Below are 24148 nucleotides of genomic sequence, written 5' to 3' on the forward strand. Positions count from 1 at the left end.
GTTACAAAAACAAAAGGCATTGTCATTTGCAATGTCAATAGCTCAAACCCGCGTAAATGCGAGACCTATTCCATTCCAAATGTTTTTTGTTTTTTTTTTACTTCAACGAGCACGGCGCCGTCTTCACGGACACCGCGCTATGCACTGCAATAAGTGTTGCTTTGGGTATTGTAAATAACAATACCTTTAAATTTTTTTAAAGGCATTGCCATTTACAATGTCAATAGCTCAAAATAATGTCATTGCGAGACCTATTGCATTGTAAATGCTTGTTCTATGTTTTGTTTGGGTCAGTACCAGGTTACCTTGGTCTATATTTCCCAGTCAGCCCCTCTCCTACATTTTGGTGAGTCTCGTGATAGTGGAACTGAAAGTTACCATCTTTGGTGAGATTTGTTTGACGTCATCGGTCGGCTCTCAAGGATAAAACCCAGGTCTTACCTTTATTTACTTTCAGGTACAGAGGTATAGCACCATTTTAATGATTGAGGAATAACCTCTCACTTTCTACCAGAAGTATATTTTCCAATTCAGTGTTTAGAAAAGCCCTAAAAATGTTATTTTGTATATTTTTTTAATTCATTTCTATTAATTTTGCAGATTTGTGTGTGTGGTTTGTCTTGTTAGTGCCATTTTTCCCTCAGCGTCAAGATGCCTAGGAAGGTGAAAATGTGCTTTATACTGGTGAATTTTTCGATTGCAGTCTGAAAAGTCTTCATTTCGAGCCTCATTGTACATGTTTAATCTGGTGGGCACCAGGATGGAGCTCTTGGATACGGCACAAGTTCTGGGGAGGATGAGGAGTATTCCATTTTAACTAGCTGAATTCTGTTTTCCTGGTATACAGTAAGCATTACAATACTGACCTTGTAAGACCATGTTTGACTTCAGGACTACAAGTAAGGTATCTTGGTTGATCACACCAAAGACAGGCAATTGGGTAATTCGGGATAAGAATGTAGGTTTATTTCTAGTCAAGAGACCGGAGTGCAACATCTACTGTTTGAACAGCACTGGATTTTGTTTTACACCATCGGTGACACTATTTTGGTGGGTTTCAAGCAGGTGTGTTGACTGCTGTGATTTTTAAGTTGTGACATAGTTTCCAGTGCTCTGGCTAAGAGTAGTAGGATGCAATTGAGCAGTAGTTAATAAGTTTCTACAGGTAGCCATTTTGTTTTTTGAGTAAGGGGTTGGTTTGGCCTTTTTTCAAAAGAGTCCAGTCATTTTCCTGTGGCTGCTGAGGTGTTCAAGTGGTTTAGCCACACCTGCTAGAATAGGTTCCAACTTGAAGCTGAATGCCCTAAGGCTTTTGGTGGTCTTTGCTTGGGGTTTCATTGGTGAGTAGTATGAAGACTATTTGTTTACCTTTCCAGGTGTAAATTAATGGGTGGTTTGCTTGTTGAGCTTTTGGGGGATTTTGGCATTGATTTAGCAGATTTTATCAACAAAAAAGTTAATGGACTTGCAGCATTTCTTTGGATTGTAAATTTTGTTCTGGTTGGAGGTATGTTAAGCATGTTTGGTGTGTGACTGTGCCATTTTTTTGAGTTGTCCGTTTGTTTTTTATAGAATATCGATGTAGTGTACTGGATATGTAATTTGTAGTTCTTTATATGATAGCTACAAAGTGATAGGAGGAGGATCTAAATTCTGTCTCCTCTCCACTTATTCTAGTGAGAACAGTTTTGTATATGTGGCAAATGATATGTGGTAAATAAACAGCACTAACCTGGATATGAATTTTTGTGCCGTGGACGATGACAGTGAAAGGATATGAATCATGGTGCTCCTAACCTCTCATTAGATCAAAGAATAATGAAATGATGTAGTTATCAGGGACATTAATGGAAGATGTTAAGCGGTATTTTAGCCCTATCACAAGTACATGGTTTTCGCTTGAGTAGCATACGCTTGACTGCTTTTAGAGAGGGGAAAAGAGGTTTGGTGAAAACTAAACTTGTTTCTGTGGGTTGAAACATAATCTTAAAATTATTTTATATGGAGATAACGAGATCGGAGATCCTTGTCACTTGGTGTGTCAAGATATTCAAGCTTTGTTTTTTTTTTTTTTGAGTTTTCAAAAACCTTTATTGATGACAAAAAGGTATAGCTCACAGCATACTGCCTACATACACAATCTGTCCGGCATTGTGATGACGTACGTGTAGATGATATCTCATCTGGATGGGGGAGTACACAGCAAGCCGCCTACAACCCATTCGGGCCGGCCGCGTTGGATGGGGTATGAAGTTGTAAAGACAGCAACAGTATTATAATCAGACTGTGTCAAATACTGACACTAATAAAAGATGGAAAAAAGAAAAGAAGAGGAATGCATACATTAATACACAATGATCATCGGGTGCGTAACAAAGGTGGTGATGTAGTTCAGGCAAGAAGAATGTGTGGAGTAGCGTTGCGTGGTGCCCTATTGTGTCCAATGTGAGAGAGTGTGTGGGCGAGGGCAATAAAGCTGTCAGTAAGGAGTTGGGTGTCCATTACAACGCTGCAACGTCTATGTCGGCTGTGTGCTCCAGTAAGTAAGCGTGTAGGGGGGTCCAAATGTCTCTGGGCGTGATGAAGACATTCAAGCTTATGCTGTGATTTGACCAGTGCATCAATTCATCCGGTATAATCCCCATTTTCAACAATTAGTTCATCCTAATGCTAATAGCATCAATAACACTCTGTACTTGTTCCCCAACCATGAGCGTGAGCGTCCGTTTGCCTTTTGGGTGCCTACAGTACAGCAACACTGTGTTGCTAGCACTATTTATTTCTAGTGATTGCCTTGTAGGGAAGGACACATGTCATATATTTGTACTTCTGCAACACCTAGCACCTGTGCCATTGAAGGGGTCTGGTGTTTTTTTATGACCAGAGTCCGAATTAATCGCATTCTACAATATTCGATTAGTCTCCCCCTGTCCTTGCTGCCAGGACAAAGCTGTACCTTCAGCTCCAGCCCACTTAAAGAGTTCCCTTTTCCAGTGTGCTGTCTATGGTGTGTCTGCAAATTTACATGGCTTTGCCAGTTATCTCCCTGCTACCAGCACTGCAAGGTCAATAACATTGTATGCCATTCTTGCCAATAAGCCCAGTAAGCATTATATTGATGGGGGTCACAGAAAATTGCTTTATTTGTTCTATCTAAGTGAATAGGTCAGCTCAGTAGTTCTGTATTGAACGGCAAGTCTAGAAATCGCTTGAGGTCTGTATCTGGGCTACTTGTGTAAGTGTCTGTTGCTGAAGCAAAGGTTTAACGTAGGTGATAGGGTTTCAGATATGTGCAATGCAGTATATTGTACTAAATCGGGCTTTTCCAACAAGTGTGTGTTTGTATACATATATATCTATAGGTATATATATATTGCCCCACTCCATTGCAGTTTGCCGGTCAGCACCAAAGTACATGTGGTGCAAAGTAAGATGCTACCACTCTGCGCCTAAATGAAACCTTGCACTCCAGGGAGGGTGTTCCACTTAACTTTATTCAGAATTGCTTGCCTTTAAAATATATTATATATATTTTCAAAATTGTTTATTCAAGGCGAAACCATCCATAATATAGTGAAAGTACATTTTTGAAAGAAAGATTAGTAGCTCATGTTGATTTTAATTAAACATAGGTAGCTCTTAATACAGAAAAGGTTGGAGACCCATGTACTAAATTAATTTGAACCTATCATTCATGGTAACTAGCTTCAGGTCCTCTCTTGGAGACTATGAAATGTATTGCGTCATGTGTCCGCTAGCACCCAGTACAGAGACCTTCATCAATGCTGCTGACATTGTGGCTATTAAGCAACGGGGTAAGGATTAGTCTTTGCCAGTGTTCTGCACTCATTAGAAATCACTCCTCAATCGCATCAGTGTTTGCGATGTAAGACTGCAGCAAGTAAAAGTTTATTTGGCATTTTGATGAATGTGCACATGCCAGTTCAAGTGTTCTGCCATCCAGTGATCCCTTGATTATAACAAACCAGCCTTTTGTATCAGTCTGAGTGAGATGTGGTGCAAACAGTGCTTCAGTTCTGAACCATATCATTGCACCCCTAGCACATGATGAGTAGGCGTTATTATAAAGTTGCCCCTCCATTTATATGTACTTTACTATCCTCCTGTTTAGACTAATGAGTTTTCTATGTGTAGGCAATGTGTCACTTTCCTGCAAAAGCAGCACTGGATTTTATACCTCTTTATGTGACTACCATTCCCCTCCCATTCGTGCTTAAGAGTTTATATACTGAGCTGCTGTGTCATGATAGAACCGTAGCTGTAGTACCAGGTTAGCAATAGTGTCCGGAACATTGGTGAGATAGTCCTATTCCTCTCTTGTTCCATTGCCTATCTCATGTCATCTCCTTTTCTCATAATTGTTATCACGAAACCGTAACAAAACAAAAACAACTAGTAGAAGATCTATTCAGTATTAAAGAACCAGCCACCCTGCTCTTGCCTACCAGGCCAATGTCTAAAACCATCATAGCCAAAAATGAAGATCGCAAAACTTCAGAGGACAAGCACTCCTAGGCCACTTTTGAGACCATAAATACATGAAGGGCTGGAGCTGTGTTAGTCTGACAGTACTGTGACAGCCATTGATATTGCTACTGTTTGCCTAATCTGCACCTGAAAACAAATGTTTAAGACTGATGAGCGGTCCATGGTTTCAGGCATGCAGCCTTCACCTGGTCCACCAAAAACTATGAAGGACCTAATGCATCCACGAAAATTTTACACACTGCTTGGTCTTCACATTCTTAGCAGATCTCAAATTAGGTTTTCAAAGTCATAAGTGCAACTTGTAGCAAAGGTTTAGCGCTTATCTCTCTGTCCATCATCATGCAATTCACAGTGATGCCATGAGTTTCAAATGAACCCTCTTGGACACCAGACGTAGTGCTCCCCAGTTATAAGTAAATACATACAGAAGCAACATTGGCGGTTGTTTGCTTTCTAAATAAAATCTGCACAAAAGATTGTTTTGCTAAACAATTGTGAAGCCTAAATACTGTATCTCTGCATAATCATTTCAAATTAATTTGAGCTTGCCAGCATTTAACAAGAAAGATTACTCATGGAGAATCAGTGTAAACCATTATGGACAACATAAAAATAAATTGGGGGCACAATTCTTATGGCATGTCACAAATGTGTCCTTGCAATGGTGCAGATCCATGACTTTCAAGATTTCAGAGTTTACAGAAATAGGCCTGGAGACTATACTCCTAGAAAACCTTTGTGATTTCCATTTTTTTATATAACAACTTATTATTGATTTTTAAGGTTCCCACCAAAACCAATACACAGCTTGTTCGCCTACAACCTTATAGGCCGGCAGCCAAAAAACTCATATAGTGAAATGCAGGGGTCTAAGAGACAATGAGGTCATGCTATAACCCAAGAACAGGTCTAGATAAAATCGCCCAATTGAACAGAATCCCCCGCCCTAAAAGCTCTATATCCAGCCTAATCGGCACGTCTTATGAACAATATCAGACAAGTGCGGGGGTACCAGCAAGCAATAGCAGATGCAAAAGGCGCCGCCCGCGCCCTAAGAGGGCTATATGCCCTGTACGGTGCATGGCGCTAGGGCGGCCTCCTGGTTTCCAAACCCTTCTCACTGCAATTCCATCAGGACCTGAGTCTATGCCGCCCTAGATGTAGCAGCACACGAACAGACATGTCAATTAGGCTAGACATGTCAATAGAAAAAACAGGCAGTAGGGCAATCCAGCTTTACCTTGGTATGGCGGCGGACGAACCCTCCACTACATTCCCTGTATCAAAGGATGTCCATACGGTAGTCAACCAACTGAGGAGGGGTCGGGGCAAAGGAGGAGAAGTGCGGGGGTACCAGCAAGCAATAGCAGATGCAAAAGGCGCCGCCTGCGCCCTAAGAGGGCTATATGCCCTGTACGGTGCATGGCGCTAGGGCGGCCTCCTGGTTTCCAAACCCTTCTCACTGCAATTCCATCAGGACCTGAGTCTATGCCGCCCTAGATGTAGCAGCACACGAACAGATCGAGCAACGCCTCCCCACAGTCAGCGTCCATCCAGGTGAACAGTGCCAGGAGGACCTCTTTACCATGCCCCTATCCCATTCTTCAACAGAGGTACCTCTGAGTAAGTCACAGTGGCAGGAACGTAGTTCTATGGAAGCACAATATCGTTCGCCAATGATGCGCAGGGCATGAAGTGCCACAACATCTATTAGGCTAGACATGTCAATAGAAAAAACAGGCAGTAGGGCAATCCAGCTTTACCTTGGTATGGCGGCGGACGAACCCTCCACTACATTCCCTGTATCAAAGGATGTCCATACGGTAGTCAACCAACTGAGGAGGGGTCGGGGCAAAGGAGGAGAAGGGGGGAGGCACTGGGGTAGAGAAGGCGGGCTTGGCGGTGGGAGGGAGTGCGGGCCACACTATCACTATCCGGTGGCGGCCGTGGACTCAACCTTTCAGAGTCAGGGTGTCCCGTCAGCCCCCCCCCCCCCCGCCTCCCCCACCCGGGAGGGGTGGCAGTTTTTGGTACACCCTACCTATTGTCCGCAGACCCCCAGAAACCCCCTGGGTCCGCAGGGCACACCACATCGTCGAAGAGCTTAAGGGCCCGGAGACATGGTGGCTGCAGTCTAACATGCTCCAGGCGCCCCAGATGATCTACCAAGGGCTTCCAGTGTTTCCTAAACTGGGTATCTCGAAATTGGAGACGTGCCGTTAGCGACTCCATCGCCACCACATGCCACAAGCGGGTAAACCATACATTGATGGAGGGCGTTTCGGGTTTCTTCCAGTAAAGCGCCACCGTCTGTTTGGCAGCACACAGCATGTGGAGGCTAAGGTGCCGATCACGACCAGTCATAGCTCGTATAGTCGCTGGTCTAAGGCCTAAGATGACTACAAGCGGATCCTCGGGCAGGGGGTACCCCAGAACCTTTTTGATATGGCTGAGGACCTCTTTCCAATAGAGAGCCCGAAAGGGGCATGTCCACCAAATATGTATGAAGTCTCCCAACGCCTGAGTACAACGCCAGCATAGGGGAGATGTCCTAGGAAACATCTTTTGAAGTCGAACGGGGGTGTAGTACCATTGGGTCACTACCTTGTAAGCTGACTCCTGTTGGGGGATGCTACGTAAAGTTTTAGGGATGTCTCTCCAAAGCCTTGCCCATTGAGAAGGGGTAACACCTGAGCCAGAGACGTTTTGCCATCGCAGTTGGTATGGGTGGGGATCCAGGCGCTGTGCATGCTGCAGCACCTTATATATACGGGAGATCAGCCCCTTATAGGTGCCGAATGTACGCGCTAGCTGTTCGAATGGGGTGTAGGGCCGCGCGGCCGCCTGCATCAAGGAGAAGCCCTGAATCCAATGACGGAGCTGGATGTACTGGAATTTGTCCTTCTCGGTTAGCCCAAATTCTTGCTGGCATTGAGCAAAGGATTTAAAATTCTCTCCTGTAAATAGGTTCCCTATCGTCCTGCAACCGGTTTCTGTCCAGTTCGCAAAATAGGGCGGACGACACGCCGGAGGGAACTGCGGATTGCGCGCAATTGGAGTGTGAGGGGACGGGAAGGTGGTAAGGCCCCTGCGAACTGCCACCTTGTCCCAGATCTCAAGGACCGTTTTAGTGGGGACAGCCAGGTAGGCGCTGCGATGGCGCGCCTCTCGAGGCAGCCAGGCGTGGTCCCACAGTGGGCGGCAGGTGACTGCCCGATCCATGTGAAACCACACCTTTTCACTCTCCCATGCTCCCCATTCCAGTACATAGCGGAGATGCGACGCCCAATAGTAGTCAAGTAGGTTTGGGCAGGCAAGTCCGCCCCTATCCCGAGGGAGCTTCAAAACTTTGTTAGAGAAGCGCGGTTTCTTTCCGCCCCAGATAAAGGCAACAAACTCCCGTTGGAGCCCCTGGATCTGGTGCTCCGGAATAGGTGTTGGCAGCGTTTGAAAGAGATTAAGGATCTTCGGCAGAATAGACATTTTCACTGTGTTGAGTCGACCAAGCCAAAAGAGTGGTAAAGCTTTCCACGCACGCAAGTCGGCCAGGACTGAGAGTTTATACTCCTGCCAGTTAGCCTGCGTCCAGGTGGCCAGGTCGGGGGTCAAGTTGAGGCCCAGGTATCGCACCGACCGGGACGCCCATTGATAAGGAACGCAGGCCTGTAGCGACACAAGGTCCTTGTCCGGGATCGTAATATTGAGGGCCCAGGATTTCGTGTGTTTGATTTTAAGCCCAGAGGCGCTTTCATAATCCTGAAGCAGCAAGTGCACTGCCGGCAATGAACGCAGCGGGTAAGATAGAGTAAGAATTAGGTCATCCGCGAAAAGGGCTATCTTATGTTCCACCCCTCGAAGAGAGATACCGCGGACGTCGGGTGACCGACGTATCATGATGGCGAGGGATTCCACCACAAGGGCGAACAGCAGGGGTGACAGGGGACAGCCCTGTCGGGTGCCCCTACAGATGGGAAAAGGCTGCGTGAGCTGACCATTTACGCGCACTCTAGCCACCGGCGAGATATAGGGAGCCATAATGCGCGCCACCATCTTCGGGCCCAGACCCACCTTCCGTAAGACCGCACGAATCAACGACCAGTCCACCCGATCGAACGCTTTTTCGGCGTCAAGCGATAACAAGCAGGCTGGGATACCCCAATGTTTAGCCTTCCCGACTATGTGCGCTATTCGGCGTACGTTGTCTGTACCTTGGCGATGTTGGATAAACCCCACCTGGTCTGGCTCTATGAGATTGGGCAGATGGACACTGAGCCGTTTAGCAAGAAGTTTAGTGTACAGCTTAAGATCCGTATTTAACAGGGCGATGGGCCTATAAGAGGAGCAAAGGGTATGATCCTTCCCGGGTTTTGGGATGAGGGCTATTTCGGCCATTGCCATGTCCAGCGAGGGTCCAACCAACTCATCAAACGAGTTGAAAAGACGGAGAAGATATGGTTGTAATTGCGGCAAAAAGGCGCGATACATGGATACCGGCAACCCATCCGGGCCTGGCGTTTTACCCAACGGAAGGTCGCGCAGGGCGCCAGCTATTTCTGCCGAGGTGATGGAGGCCTCCAGGAGCCCGGACTGGCGCTCGCTTAGTGGTTCCCAATCACAGGCGCCCAGAGTAGACAATATCAGATCCGCCGCAGGCGGGTCATCTGTATATAAAGTTGCATAAAAATCGCGAAACATTTGGAGCTTTGCCGATTCCGTGATGGCCCATGACCCATCTGCCTTTTACAGCTTTGCGATGTGGGCCTTGGCTGCTCGTGTACGCAGGCGCCGTGCCAGTACAGAGCCCACCTTGTCGCCTCCTGCATAATAACGCTGCTTGAGCGCAAGCAGAGCACGCTCCGCTTTGTTCGTTCTATGCGCCCGAAGCTGGCCTCTAAGGACGGCCAGACGTTGTTTGTGCGCTGCCAGCGGACGCTCTTGGTCCATCTTCTCAAGCGTCTTGACTTCCCGCGTAAGCTTGTTCTCATAAAGCTGCGCCTCACGCTCTCGCAGCAGCTATAGCCGTGAGGGTACCTCGTATGGTAGCCTTTAACGCGTCCCACAAAAGGGGAATGGGGGTCCCTGGAAGGTCATTTGCTTCAAAGTATGCCAGGATAGCGGCCTGAATTTCCTCCCTATCCACATGGGTCTCGAAGGACGTGGTCCGGGAACCGCCAGCGTCACAACCGCGGAGGGTGGGTGAGGCGCTCGCGTAAACTCAACTCCACGTGGGCATGATCGGAGATTGAAATATTAGAATGTGTCGCCGATATGGTGTCTTTGAGCAGAGCGTGTGAGACGAGCAGCAGGTCTATACGAGAGTAAGAGCGGTGCGCATGCGAATAGTAGGTATAGTCTCGTAGGCCCGGGGAGTGGTAGCGCCAGATATCAGGGAGTTCTTCACAGCCGCAGACATAGCCCCTACCCCATGAAAGGCACCCACACGGCGATCCAGCTCTGCATCCCACACCAAGTTGAAGTCGCCTCCAACTATGAGGTCCGTATTCACCGGCTCGAGGTGCTCCCTAATCAGCTTGCGTAAGAAGGCATCCTGACCTTGGTTGGGGGCATAAACGTTACACAGGGTGAGCGTGCGATGTCCTCTCCTGACCTCAACTTTCAAGAACCGACCCTCACTATCACTGAACACTTTATTAGCCCCTTGAGCTAACCCCGTTCTGCAGAGAATAGCCACCCCTGCCGTCTTAGTGGCCGCAGAGGCCCAAAACTGCCGAGGGAAACGTGGGTGGGCCATACGGGCCACGTCAGCCCTAAGAAGGTGGGTCTCCTGAAGGAAGATTATATCGGGGTTCTGGAGTAGCAAATATCGCCATATTTGGCGGCGCTTGTTGGGCGAGTTGAGCCCCTTCACATTAAGGGAGAGGATCTTCCAGCAAGGTTCAGTGGTCATTATCCCAGGTCCACTCGGAAGGCTATGCCCACACAAATCTACCACACGCTAGCATGTCCCCCCCGCCAAGAGGGTACCGAAGGAAGGGGGAGGAGGGAGGGTGGGTAAGAACAGGTGGAACAACAAATATACGTAAACGGCCAACATGGCCAACATAGCCTATTCCAGTCTAGGGAGTAGCCAGGCACAACGGCACAAGCTGTCCCGGAGATGTCACTCTCCCAAAGATAGGCGTGGGGGTCCGTCATTGCCAGTCTATGAGTCGAAATCACCAAAGGCCCGCTCCGGGCCACTGCTTCAGCAGAGTGGGTGGTGCGCCGAAGAACGGGCAGAAGCGCGCCTCCAGATTGGGCGCCGAGGACATTAAGGGGAAAGCCTCCGAGGCGAGTACAGGCGAATCAAGCCAGAAGGCTGTAGAACTCTGAGATTATCTTCATGAAGGACTGTCCATCTCATGAGGGCTCATTTGAGAAGAGACGCCTGTGACCCAGACAGCGACGTGCCACCTCCCAAGGATTTTATATGTTGTATGATATCCTGCTTGTCTCGCGATGTTCTGCTGCCATCAGGGGAGGAAGGGTGTCGGGAGCGGCGTACCGCAGACCACTGCGGCTTCAGCGGGACTCTGAGAGCCGCGGGCCGCCGCGAGGGGCTGGCCGGCGGGGAGTCTTGAATTTGGAGTAGCTGGGCCGCCTCTCGATAGGAACGTAGCACCCGGCGCTTGGATTCCCACTGAAAAACTAGGGCGAAGGGGTGGCCCCATTGGTAGCGGATGTTGAGATCCAGCAGCTTGTCAGTGAGGGGTCGGAAGTCCCGTCTGCGTCGGAGAGTCGTGGGGGCCAAGTCTTGGAACAGCTGGATAGGTTTGCCTTTGTAAAGTACTTCGGACTTATCTCTAGCCGCTTTGAGGATTGCTTCTTTTTCGACGAAGAAGTGGACCCGTGTCAGGATGTCGGGGATGAGTCCAGGCCTCCCAGGTGGTCCCGAGACCCTGTGCGCTCGATCCAGAGCCGGCGGCGAGGCATCGTCGTCCCCGCGAATATCATGGAGCAGGTCCGCCACAAACGCCATGATGTCTGTGCCTTCCGCCCCAATTGGAACACCCCTGATGCGTATGTTGTTTCGGCGCCCCCTATTTTCCAAGTCCTCCTGTTTAATCTGGAGCTCGACATGCTGTTCCTCCAAAGTCGCCAGCCGCTGCCATAGGTGTTCCTGGTCCTCCGTGCGAGCATCCGGAGTTTTCTCCATGTCGTCCACTCAACCTCCCAGTTCCCCCACGTCTCTCCGTAGGTCCTTGACACACGCTTGAACTTCAGTACGAAGTGACCCAATTTCCGACTTGAGCTCCTGCATGAACAGCGCCATGAAGGACTGAGTGACCGGCTCGGCAGAGGCTCCTGCTCCCGGCGGCGTGGCGCCCATCGGCGCAGCGCCTGGCTTGCTCCATAGGTCGATGACCGAGGCATCCTTGGAGGCCACCGGTGGCTCCTTCCCTGGCTTCGTGCGAGTCATGCTTCAAAGGTGCCAATGGTGCTCCCCTCCCGAAGACCCAGCCCCGAGGGCAATCCCTCCTCCGGGCGGCTGCAGCAGGCCGTATATGGCCCAAGCGAAAGACCAGAAGTTCAGGGCCAGCAAATACACTCCCGCGTGTGTCTCGCCGCCAGCCTCTGTGCCACTCTCCCCCGCCAATGCAGTCTCCACACCGCACAGCGTCAGGTCCCTTTCAGCTCTCCAAGGCCCACATAGGCACCTCAGCTCCCTGGCCAGCCAGGCCAAGAGCGCCACAGAGCCACGCCCCCCCTCGCCGGGGCCCACCGCACCACAAGGCAGGCCTCCAACGCAGCTGTCGATCGAGGGGCCCGCAGACCACCCCCGGGGGTGACCCACTGCCCCGAAGATATCGTCTCCTTCAACGCTGTCCCCGGCCCTCCACAGGCACTTGCCAGGCTCCAACCAGTCTATAAAGCAGCGCAGGAGGAGCAGCAGCTGTTAGCCGCAACCCAGGTCCCCCAGGCCCCCACAGGTCGCCGGTGTCCACTCCCCCCAGTCACTTCCACCGGCGATGCACAGGCAGGGAGGCCCCCAGCTGTCTAAGAGCGGTCCATCGCTCCGCGGCGGAGGGCAGAAGCAGGGCATCCCAGGGCAAAGCTCACCTCCTTCACCAGGCACAGAGCGTACGGCAAGCAGATCGCAGGCAGACAGTCCTCACCAGCCACCTCTCACCCGGAGCCGCTACTGGGTTCGAGCTCGCCACCCGGCCCCAGCCGCGACCAGGACCTAAGATGGCGGTCAGCACCCTCTCCACAGTGCTAAGTAGCGCCCAGGGTCCACAGCCGGAGTCCGCCAGTCTCCTCCACCCAGCCGCGTCCGCCGCCGCCTCTTACCGACCAGTGCCACCTCCTCGGCCTGCAGCCGCGTCTCGGCGCTCCCGGCATCTCCCGGCTCACCAAGTCCGGGCAGGGGGAAAATGCAGCCGCCGCTCCGTCCCCGGAGCTCCAGGGTCGATGATCAGGCAGCTCGAGGTCCGCGGCGGTAGAGGGCTCTCCAAGCGACCTCCGCCCACCGCTCGCAGTCGCAGGCTCTCCCCCACCCGAGTGTCGCCAGGCGCGTGGAACGCAGACGGGAGGCAATCAAGATGGCGGGCAGCGCGGCAGTCCCCAGGCCCTTCTCGCTCGCCGTGGTGCGATGTATCGCCTGCAGTCGTCCCCTGCGAACACCAAGCCCTCCGGTAAGAGCACTCCGCTCTCCGCCCTACATGGGCGCCGTTCCGGGCTCCGCCGCCGCCACCACACTGCTTTTCGAGGCCAATTATCGCTGCGGCAGCCCGGAGCAGTAGCAACGCGCGTCTCACTCCATGCCTGGCGAGACCACGCCCCGTGATTTCCATTTTTGTATCAGCAAATATTACACATATATCTGCTCATGCGAAAATCTCTGGCAGCTTCAGGATGATTTAGGATGTGAGTACGGCTGCGGAAGCTCAAGAGTCTCACTACTTAATGGCCATCTTGATAGGCCACCCCCCTTTTTAGTCAAGGTTTTTAGCACTGCTTTAGGTCCACATGGGTCGATGATAGGGTGAGTTGTTTTATAATATAGTACGTGTCTAATTTAAATATCCAGGGGTATGCTTGTGTCATTTTTAGATAGATTGGGAGAGTAGTTTATTTTGAAGGTGTGTGAACGGCTGAGTTTTAAACAATTTCAATGCTAGATTAGGTCATGGGAACCTGGGTCAAGGTTTGGGACTTGTCATCAGCTGGGATGTTTGGTGTATTCTGTGTTGTCTGGGTGAAATTGGCCCATGGAAGGCTAGAGTGGCCAAGGAATTTGCGTTCTTCACTGTGATATTTTAAACACTCACTATTAATACCCTACAGTGGTGTGTTTTTTCATTGAGAACCAGCTGCTACACCACTCTAAAGGATGAACCATTTTAAACAGATATTATAACATTGAAATGTTGGGAGCTACTTTGAAGACAAAAGAATGGCAGAGGGTCAATAGTGCCTACTACAGACCTTCAAATACAACATTCCAATGATTTTCTCTGTTTATGGTTCTTTGAATGTAGAACAGTCTACCATCAGTTGATGAAATATGCTAATAATGTTACAGCCCATCATCTTAGTGCTATACTGGCTGTTTAAAGCACTTTCACTCATTATCGGCCTTCATGTGGGGCTCGTGTCTATTACTTGGGAAGAGAGTCTATATAGTCCGGTATAGCCCTCAATCGCTTGTTATAATTCTCTACTTCAAATTGAATGAAGTATTGTAATGTCTTTATACAGATCTGTAAAATTATTCTCATTACAGACTGAGAATATGACATAAGTTACCTGTATGAAGGTCTGGGTACGGGAATAAGGTGGTATGGTTGCAGATGCATTAAAGGTTACACTCTCATCTAGAGTTTATCCTAGTTACTACATGAACACTGTGATCTTGACAAACATAAATATTTCTTCCCAAAATCACTCTGGGTGGCGTAATCTCAGTAATTTCACATAAAGTTTGTTTCACAAAATTATGCCAATTGCAACTTTATTAATGTTCCATAAATTTCCAACAGAAATCTAAGCGGTGGGTGAAACTTGAAATCGTGATTGAGGAACAAAATGTTACTGATGAGGTTAAATTGATTTTGTATGCTTTAACTGTGCGTGATGCTGATATATATTCATGTATTACTTGTTTTGTGGTCTTTCAGCAAATTTGTCAGCAAGTATTTTTAGGGTCGCACCTGTGAGTGCATGCGCTAACACATTGTTGTTTACCAAAAGAGCTTGGAGCCCTCCCATTGCTTACAATTTGCTTGCTTTAGTGTGCCTCTTCTTTACCGTCTCCTTAATTGTCCAGTGCTGGCTAAAGGTCATTTGCAATCATTGCTGTAGAGCATGGGGCCAAGCACACTACCCTACAGCACTCCAATCTACCCCACTCCAGTCAACCCCGCTCCTCCCCACTCTAATCTACCTCAGTCTACCCGATCTCACTATACCTAACTTGTCTCTATTCCAATCAACCCCACTCCACTCAGCCCTATCCTAATCTACACCGCCTCAATCTACTCATCTCCACCCCACTCCAATCTACCCCATTCAAGTCTACCCCACTCCAAAAGATCTACCCCACCCGAGAGCTACCACACTATATCCCACGCGATTCTAATCCACTCCATCTCTACCTCAATCTACTCCACTTAACTATACCCTAATCTACACCATTTCAATCTGCCCGCTCCATCCCACTCCATTGTACCCCAATCCACCCCAATCTTCCCCAGTCTATCCTACTCCAATCTACTTCTACTTTATCCAACTCTACTCTAACCCAATCTACCCTGACCCAATATACTCCCCTCCACCCTACCCAGTCTACCCAACGCCACTCCAGTCTACCCCAATCTGCTCCACTGCTCCTCTCAACTCTATTATAATCTACCCCACTCCACTTCAGTTTACTCCACTCTACTCTAACCCAGTCTACCCTCTCCAACCCACCTTACCAATCTACCCCACTCCCATCTACCTTCTTCCAGAAATATCTACCCAACTCTACCCCTCTCTACTCCAATCTACCCAACTGTACCACCATTTACCACACTCTACCCCACACCAATCTGACCCAGTCTACACTATCCCACCACACCAACTTTATAGCCATGCTGAACAGCAGCCACATTGGTGTACCACATGGCTAAAACACATTGCGAAAGCCAGTAGCTTTCACATAGGCAAGACCTATTTACTTTTCCAATGCTTGTTTTCCTTTGGTTTTGTTTTCTCTTCGTTTGTTGATGCTCTTTATCTCCTCTCTTTTTGCAGGACTGGCAGCCTCCATTTGCATGTGACGTAAAAAGCTTCCGTTTTACCCCACGTGTTCAACGTCTAAATGAATTAGAGGTGAGAAAGTAATAATTTTTATTTAAAAGCAAAGTCTCAAAATACCCAGAAATACCCTCCTGGTTTAAAAGGTTATTTTTCATGCAATGTTGATGTTTGCTAGGGAAACTTATTCTTGTTCAGAGGATGGGTATGTTGAGGCCCCACTTTGTCGCTTTTTAACCTATGATTGCTATTTCCATGATTTTACTGGCTTTTATCAAGTAAGCTCAGATCGGGCCTTTGTAGTACTGCAGCGTCCACTCTCTGTCACTTTCCTGCTTATGCAGGTTTACGAGGTACCAGGGGAAAAAATATTTAACTCTAGGAAGGGTTTCATTTTTCCGTTTCCCAACAGTGTCTATTGTGGGTGGGGGACAGAGAAGAGAGATATCTATATATTCATAGATTTATAGATAGATAGATATATCTATAGAGCTATAGATATAGATATCTATAGATATATATAGATATATCTATAGATATCTATATATATCTATATAGATGTATAGGTTTATATATTTAAAACGCTTGGTTGCCCATGGATGTCCTAGAGCTAGCACTGTGCAAAAACAATGACCACAAAAGAGAAACACAGGGTATCTGTTGTAGGATGAGTCGCAACCCTATTCTGAATATGCTAGCTTCGGAGGGGAGGCAGGCAAGCAGAGAATAATACAGGGATGACCATGCACTGTAAGAAGTGAAGTGAATGAGGGGGAATAGAATGGGGGCATGGGATGAACAAAGACATGTAGGTCCAAACAGATCGGGTGTATTTTGTTTAGTAAAAAATACAATATTATGTGACATAAATAATCCGATGTTAATCAAATTGGATTGCTTTGCAGAAATGGGGTGGAGGTGATGCTTGAAAAATAGTTATATACTGAGATAGTGGTTCCAAAGGAAGCAAACAGATGTGCAAATTTTAAACAGGACCGCATTAAAAACATTTAGTGAAAACAATTAAAATGAGGTACCTGGGTGATCAAGTTAGGAAATGTATCAAATTTAATTTAATGTGCAAGGGATAGTGAGAAGCCCAAATGAAGACAGACATAAAAACATATACACTAATAAGATGATTGTACAGACACATTTTCACATGCATCGTGTTTTATAATAAGCCTGTCAAAAAGCTGCTGGATCCAAGCTACACCCGACTGAATTAGGGCAAAACTAGTCCTGGGTTACTTGTGTTCCGGTTCAGGGAGTTCCTTGCCTTTCAGTTCGGGCTGGACTATTCCTATTGGAGCAGGGGAAAGACTGATTTTATTATGGCTCGGTTCAAAGTGAGGTGGCATGATGGGAAGAAGAGCGATGAGTTGGAATGCTACCACAAGCCACTGCCCATGTTTAGACTTATTGCAAGCATTCCTACCATCACCTTTTGGATTCTCTGCACACTGCCTTGTGTTCAAATGTTGATCTTTTTCCAAAAGAGGAAAGTGGGTCTTTACTTCAGATGTAAAACGCTAGATTCCAACTTTTGGAGTATGTTTTCTAAAGGTTATTACAAGATAGACACTTTTACGCCAAATGTTACTGGTTAATACATTATAAAACATTCACATGGACCATATAGACCATGCTATTCATTGCTCTAATATGTGGGTCAGACAAGTTGCATGTGTAGTGCTTTTAAATCTTTCCATCTCAGCTTGCTAACCTGATTCGACATACCTAATCTGTCTCGCCTCAACTGACTGGCACCTGTGTGCTTTGAATGCAACCTTTGAATATTCCAGAACATTTTTTTGAGGCTAGATGATCTAACTGGGTAGGTGATTCCTTTAAATTGAATGGACTTTGGTATTAGTTCCTGGGGATCAACCCCCGGTCTAGAGACTGCTTTACATTGAGCCGCATGTTTAAAGAAAATAAAAAAAACATGATTTTGGAAATGCATATACATACATTCATACAGCTGCATCATTAAGTCCTTCCTCTTCAGCAGTTGATCTGTTCAAGTGTTGTTCATATTTTGCTTCTGCATACCACAGCATAAAGCATGGGGTATTGGGTGTGAGAAAGTGCCATCTTTCTTGCATGGTATGCCCCCACTTTTTGCTGAATGTACTTTGACTGAGTGTGCCCTGGACTCCTGCCATTCAGGTGCCCAGGGCCTATGTTCCTTCCCTAAAACACAAAAAAAATTTGGCAAACCCTGGCCACATGTCAGCCCCTGGTAAATGGAACCCTAGGTACCCAGGGCCTTGTGACCAGGGAAGGCCTCTAAGGGCTGCAGCACTCATTGTGCCACCCTTAGAGGCCCTGTACCTTTACACACACACACTGTCCTTGCAGGCTGAGTGTCTGTGTACAAGACAAAACAAAGAGTCGACATGGCACACATCCCTGTGTGCCATGCCCTACACTGCCATGGCATACATCAGCCACCCCTCTAGCTGGGTGCCCTATGCCAATGGTGTGGGCACAGGAGCAGGAGCCCTGTGCCCCTACAGTACCCAGGTCCATTCCTGGGCACTGTAAGTGCAGTGCTGCCATTTAAGAGTATATGGTGCTGGGAGCTCGTCAAACACGAACTCCACAGCACCCTAATGGCAACACTAAAGACTGAGAAGTTTGGTATCAAACTTCTCAGCACATTAAACCCACACTGATGCCAGTGTGGGATTTAATGTACCAAGCACCCCAGAGGGCATCTTAGAGATGGCCCCTGAAACTTAACCTACAATCCACGTCTGTTCTGAGGCTGCCTAGGCTACCACACAGCAGACATGTTTCTGGACCCCTGGGTAGGAAAGCCCCTGCAACAATGCACATCCTGGGCGAGGTGCTAAATCTCCTCCCCCAGGATGGGCAGGGGGAAGCTTCAAAGGCATGCCACCTCTGTGACCTTCCCCAGGCCACTGCAACCCCCCACTCTGGCGGGAAGCTTGGCCGGAAACCCCAAATAAGGACAGGAGATGTGCCAACCTGCCAACCCCACCCCTCAGGTGGGGGAGGCGAGGTGAAGCACATCTCTGGGCTCTCGCCATCTTGAAGATGGGAAGCCCTGCCCAATCAGGACTAGGCTATTGCCCCGCTCCCACAGGAGAGAGGCAGGATAGGGGGTGTACCCACCCCAGGACAGGGACCCATTGGTCCCTGCCCTTCACCTACCTGTAACACCCCTAAATATAGTATTTAGGGGCACCCTGAACCTTCCTTCCCCAGATTCCAAAATCCGAAGAAGAGCTAGAAGAAAGAAGACCTGCCCTGCAGCTGCTAAGAAGAGGAAGACACCAACTGCTTTGGCCCCAGCCCTACCGGCCTGTCGACCCTCGAACTTGCTCCTGCTCCAACCCGGCATCTCTTGTGGCCAGCAGCCTCACAAACCCCGGAGGACCTGGCTACCTATTGACTCTAAGCCCCCTGGGACTCCCATGAGTAGAGGCTCTACTCAAAAACTACTTCTAATCCCTGGCAGCACACTCTGCACCCGCCAAGCCTGGCCTGTGCCTGAGTGAACAAAGACCACGAGGACGACCCCACGGCGACTATAACCCCGAGTCCGGCACCCAAGGACCCCCTCTCGACACTCCTAAAGAAGCCTGCAGCCTCAGAACCAGGTGCCCCCCCCAACCGCGATCAACAGAGGGTAAGATTTCCCGACACCAAAAGGCACCCCCTGCACCCGGCGCCCCGTGGCCCCGAAGGCCCAATCCCGGTGTACCTACCTATCCTCCAACTACCCAACTTACCTCTCGAAGTGGTGGTGGCACCTGAAGAATCTTCGTCCCCGAGCTTGCAGTCTTTTTCTAAACCGGAGATTTCCCATTGAAATCAATTGAGCGCCCGAAGGCTCAAAAGCACCCTGCACCCAGCCGCCCGAGTGGCCCTGGTGGTGGAACCTCTACACCTATCTACTTCCCCACTTGCCCTGAGTAAGTGACCAGGAGCCCAGCTCCCACAGCCGCGTGGCCTGCTAGTCAGCAGCCACCAACCAAGGCCCCCCTACCTCTCATAGGATAACATTGGGCCTAACTCTCTCTGCACCCGGCCGCCCTTGTGTTGCTGAGGGTGAACCAACTGTACCTACCTGACCCTGGGAGACCCCTGAGTCTATGCCCAGAACCTTACCTCTGCCAATCGAGTACTTACCTTTAAACCGATAACTCAATTTTCTCCATAGGGTAACATTGACTTGCTTTTCCTGAAATTTCTTCTAAGTGTGGACTTTAAAAAAAAATAAAAATTATAAATCTTTTTATTGAACAGACTCGACAACATGGCATAGTATCCAACAGTCAATACAGGGGGTATCGCATGGTTCCATATACATAGTAATACAGTAATCATACCTTATGAAGATCACGGGGTTGGGGAGACATCATCTTCTTGTGTGTGGGGAGGGGTACAGATGTTCCCACGATACACGTTCCAAGGGGACCATATCTTAGACCATTTACGGGGACAACCCCGAGCCATGTACACAAACTTCTCTCTTTGCATGCACCAGTCAAGGTCTTTTTTCCAGTTCGTAATGGTGGGTGTGTGTGAGGCCTCCCAGAGCTGCGCAATGTTCCTTTTGGCTATCATACAGCCGAGCGTGACCCATTGTGTGGCATAGGTAGAGAGGTCGGTAGGTTCCCATATGTTTAGGAGGCATCTGGGTGCCTCTCGCTGGATCTCAACCCCCAGTACCTCGCTCATGACTACGTGTGTTTTACGCCAGAATTCTTGGATTGGCCCGCAGTGCCATATAGTGTGCATGAAGGTGCCCTGGTGAGTACACCCCCTTTTACATGACCCGTCCGTCTGACCACCCATGTGCACCAGTTGGGGACTCGTTATGTATGTTCGGTGTAGGATTTTCAGCTGCACCAGCCGGAGTCGCGCTGATATAGCGACCTCTCTGGGGGAGGAGACCGCGGCCTGCCAGCTTTCGTCATCCAGTTCGATGCCATCTCCCATCCATTTCTCCCGGAGCAGAACTAGGGGATCACTCATGTTATTGATAAGTTTCCTATAGGTTAAAGAGATAGCCCTGTCGGGGAGATACCCATCCAGCAGTCTATCCTCCAATGGCGAGCTATCCGGTGGGGAGCTGTCTCGAGGCAGCACAGAGTGCAATGCATGGTGGACCTGGAGATATCTAAAAAGCTCAGAATCCGCCAATGCGTATTGTTTTGGAGAGTGCTAAAAGGTTTTACCCCCCCTGCCTCCCATAGGTCCCCGACAGTAGAGAGCCCGATCAGGTCCCATTTGTCGAAACCTTTGGAAGCACCCAGGTCCCCCAGTTTTTGGGAATCCCATAGTGGGGTGGCAAGAGTTAGCCTGTTATTCCAGCCCAGGGAGCGGTTTGCGACATGCCATAGCTTTACTGTGTGTTTAGTGGGCCCAGTCAATGGATGCCTGTCAGGTTTGGAATAGAGTCCTCGGGTGTAGGCCCCGCCAGGAAGGATCCAACGGTCCATGCGGAATCCTGGATCGTCAGGGCGACCGTAAGTGCTGTGATTTATAGCTGTGAGGTGTGCCGCCCAATAGTATTTCTGTATGTCTGGCAGTCCAATTCCACCGTCATACCAACTTAGTGTGAGTTTTGGTAAGGCTATACGTGGTCTCCCACCCCAAAGCAGGTCCCTCGGAAGCCCTTCGATTTCCCTAAAGTAGGAGTTGGGGACGGGATCGGCCGAGTTTTGCAATGCATAGAGGAAACGGGGCAGGGACATCATTTTAAAGAGGGCTGCCTTACCTAGTAGGGAGATCGGGAGCAGTTTCCAGGTTGCGATGTCGCTTCTGAGCCTCTGCAGGGGAGGGACCATGTTCCGGGTATATCTGGTCGCAGGGTCAAGGGAGATAAATATGCCAAGGTATTTAAAGCCTTCAGTAGCTATTGAGATGGGGCAGCCTAGAGGTAGTTGGGGAGAGTTTCCGCGGAGAACGTATACAAGTGATTTTTGCCAATTAACTCCAAATCCGGAATACCTCCCGAATATGTCCAAAATGTCAAACACCACAATCAAGGACCTCTTAGGTGAGGTAAGATAGAGGAGGATGTCATCCACGTAGAGGGAGATACGATCTTCCCAGTCTAGCGACCATCGCATCCCTTGGAGTGCTGCGTCGTTACGGATCCAGGTTGCAAGAGGCTCAAGGGCCAGGGCAAACAAAAGGGGAGAGAGGGGGCAGCCCTGGCGGGTGCCGCGGGTGAGTGCGAAGGGTGCGGACTTTTTGTTGTTCACAACAACTTGTGCCATAGGCGCGCTGTAGAGTAGCTTCACCCATTTGATGAATACCGGGCCGAATCCTAGTTTCGCTAATACCGCAAAAAGATATGGCCACCCCAGGGTGTCAAAACGCCATCGTAGCGTCAAGAGAAACCACAACTGCATCTTCGCGAATGGTGGGTACCCTGCCCAGCACCCCGTGCAACCTGCGCAGGTTTAAGGCCATGTTCCTCCGAGGCATGAATCCTGATTGATCTGGATGCACTAAGTCTCCTGTGACTTTGATTAACCTGTTGGCGAGTACTTTAGCGAGGATTTTAGGCTCCGCATTTAGCAACGAAATGGGCCGATAAGAGGCACAGTCAGTTTTGGGTTTCCCGTCTTTGTATATCGTGACAATGGTCGCCATTCTTTGGTCTAGGGGCAATATTCCCTTTTCTAGACTGCTGGTGTACATGGATTTTAAATAGTTGCCCAGCTTATCGGGGCAGAGCTTATACAGCTCAATGGGGATGCCGTTTGGACCAAGCGCTTTGCCTGGGCATATCGCACGTATTGCTAACGCAATTTCATCAGTGGAGAGGGCACTATCAAGAAAGAGACGGTCAGAGTCTGGGAGAATAGGGAGAGAGATGTCTCTCAGGAGGTCCAAGGAGTCTGCTTGTGTATACTGGGCCACCGAGCTGTACACTGTGTGAAAGTGGGTGGCAAATTGATTGGCTATATCTTGAGGATGTATTATGGGGTTGCAGTCAGGCCCTCTAAGTTCTGGGACGAGCCGACTAGCTTGCTCCTTCTTGTCCAGCCAAGCGAGCAATTTTCCTGCTTTGTCTCCCCAATGGTAGATTCGGCCCAGCCTTTCTTGTCCCATTAGTTTAGCCCGGTCAGTGACCAGGGCCCTATATTCATCTTGATGCAGCCGGAGCGCATGAAGCGTTTCGGGCGTAGCGTCCGAGGTAGCATCTTGTTCAAGTCGATAGATCTCTTGCTCCGCGTCTGAGATGTCCTTCAACCGTTCTTTCTTGGCTCCTGCTATGAGGGATAAGGCCTGGCCCCGGATTACAGTCTTAAAGGCTTCCCAGAGCGTTTGAGGGGAGTCTACAGTGTGCTCATTCTCTACAAAGTAGTCATCAATGGACTTGATCAGACTCCCACGTATTTCGGGGTTTTTAAGGTGCCAGGGGTTTCTAGGGGCAATACGTCCCACTCGTGTGTGGGCGAGTACTATATGCGCCAATATGGGGAATGATCAGATATGCCTCTTGCGAGGTGCCGGATCTCATGGATGTTGGTGGCCTGGGAAGCGGGAACAATTATATAGTCTAGACGGGAGAGACTATTGTGTGCCCCAGAGTGAAATGTGTGTTGTATTTTGTCCGGGTTGTACGTTCTCCATGCGTCTACAAGCCCCATCGCCTCCAGAAAGCCAGAAAAAGAGTGTGCATTGGGAGGAAGTGCTCGGGGCGGATGTCTGTCTATCTCACCCGATACAACAGAGTTGAAGTCACCGCCGCGGACAAGACGTCCTTCAGGTAGAGTAAGCAGCAGAGCACTGAGGTCAGCAAATGTGGCCGGCTGTAGCCCAGGGGGCGCATAAGTAGACCGGAAAGTGACGCCCTGACCCTCCCATGTGCCCGTGACCCCAACATATCTCCCACGGTGGTCTACATGTGCGGATGTAACAGATAATGGAAATGATTTTTTTTGCATAATGCCCACCCCTCTTGAGCTAGATGTAAAGCCCGCGTGAGCCACCATAGAGTAGCCCCACCTGCACATCGCTTTACACGTTTTACCGACTAGGTGCGTTTCCTGAAGCAGGACAATGTCAGGTGATAGTCTTTTGATGTGTTGCAACACCACGCTTCTCTTAATTTTGTCTTCTAGCCCGTTAACATTCCAACTTAAAAGTCTAATTTCTTTGTTCCTTTGCGTACCCATGTGCTTGTAGAGGGAATATGACACTGTGTTCTACCAATAGGGACTATGCCGTCAAGTAAATATAGACAACTACTAACAAAAAGAAACAACCCCATCCAACCACCTCCCGCCCTGCTTCCCTGCGCTCTGGGCTCAAAACTACCCATCCTTAAATTGCAGAGTGCCTGTCGCCCAAAAAAGAAAATTACAAGAAGAATGTATGGGGGGGCCGTGTTGCCCCGCTG

The 24148-nt window shown here is 49.1% G+C and overlaps 1 protein-coding gene across 7 annotated transcripts in view; it reads left to right on the top strand.

The window, feature by feature from the left end:
* Positions 1-24148, top strand: part of KDM5A (lysine demethylase 5A) — a 1031636-nt gene that overhangs the window by 86326 nt on the left and 921162 nt on the right. For all 7 annotated transcript variants that reach the window (XR_014981238.1, XR_014981239.1, XM_085652274.1 and 4 more), the window contains exon 2: positions 15748-15825. Coding sequence is in view for 5 of the 7 variants with exons in the window: in XM_085652274.1 (XP_085508400.1) it covers positions 15748-15825 (78 nt within the window). In the remaining 2 variants the exon portion in view is untranslated. The remainder of the gene's footprint in view (positions 1-15747; positions 15826-24148) is intronic.

This window comes from Triturus cristatus, chromosome 4_1 (assembly GCF_964204655.1).
Source record: "Triturus cristatus chromosome 4_1, aTriCri1.1, whole genome shotgun sequence".
NCBI lineage: Eukaryota > Metazoa > Chordata > Amphibia > Caudata > Salamandridae > Triturus > Triturus cristatus.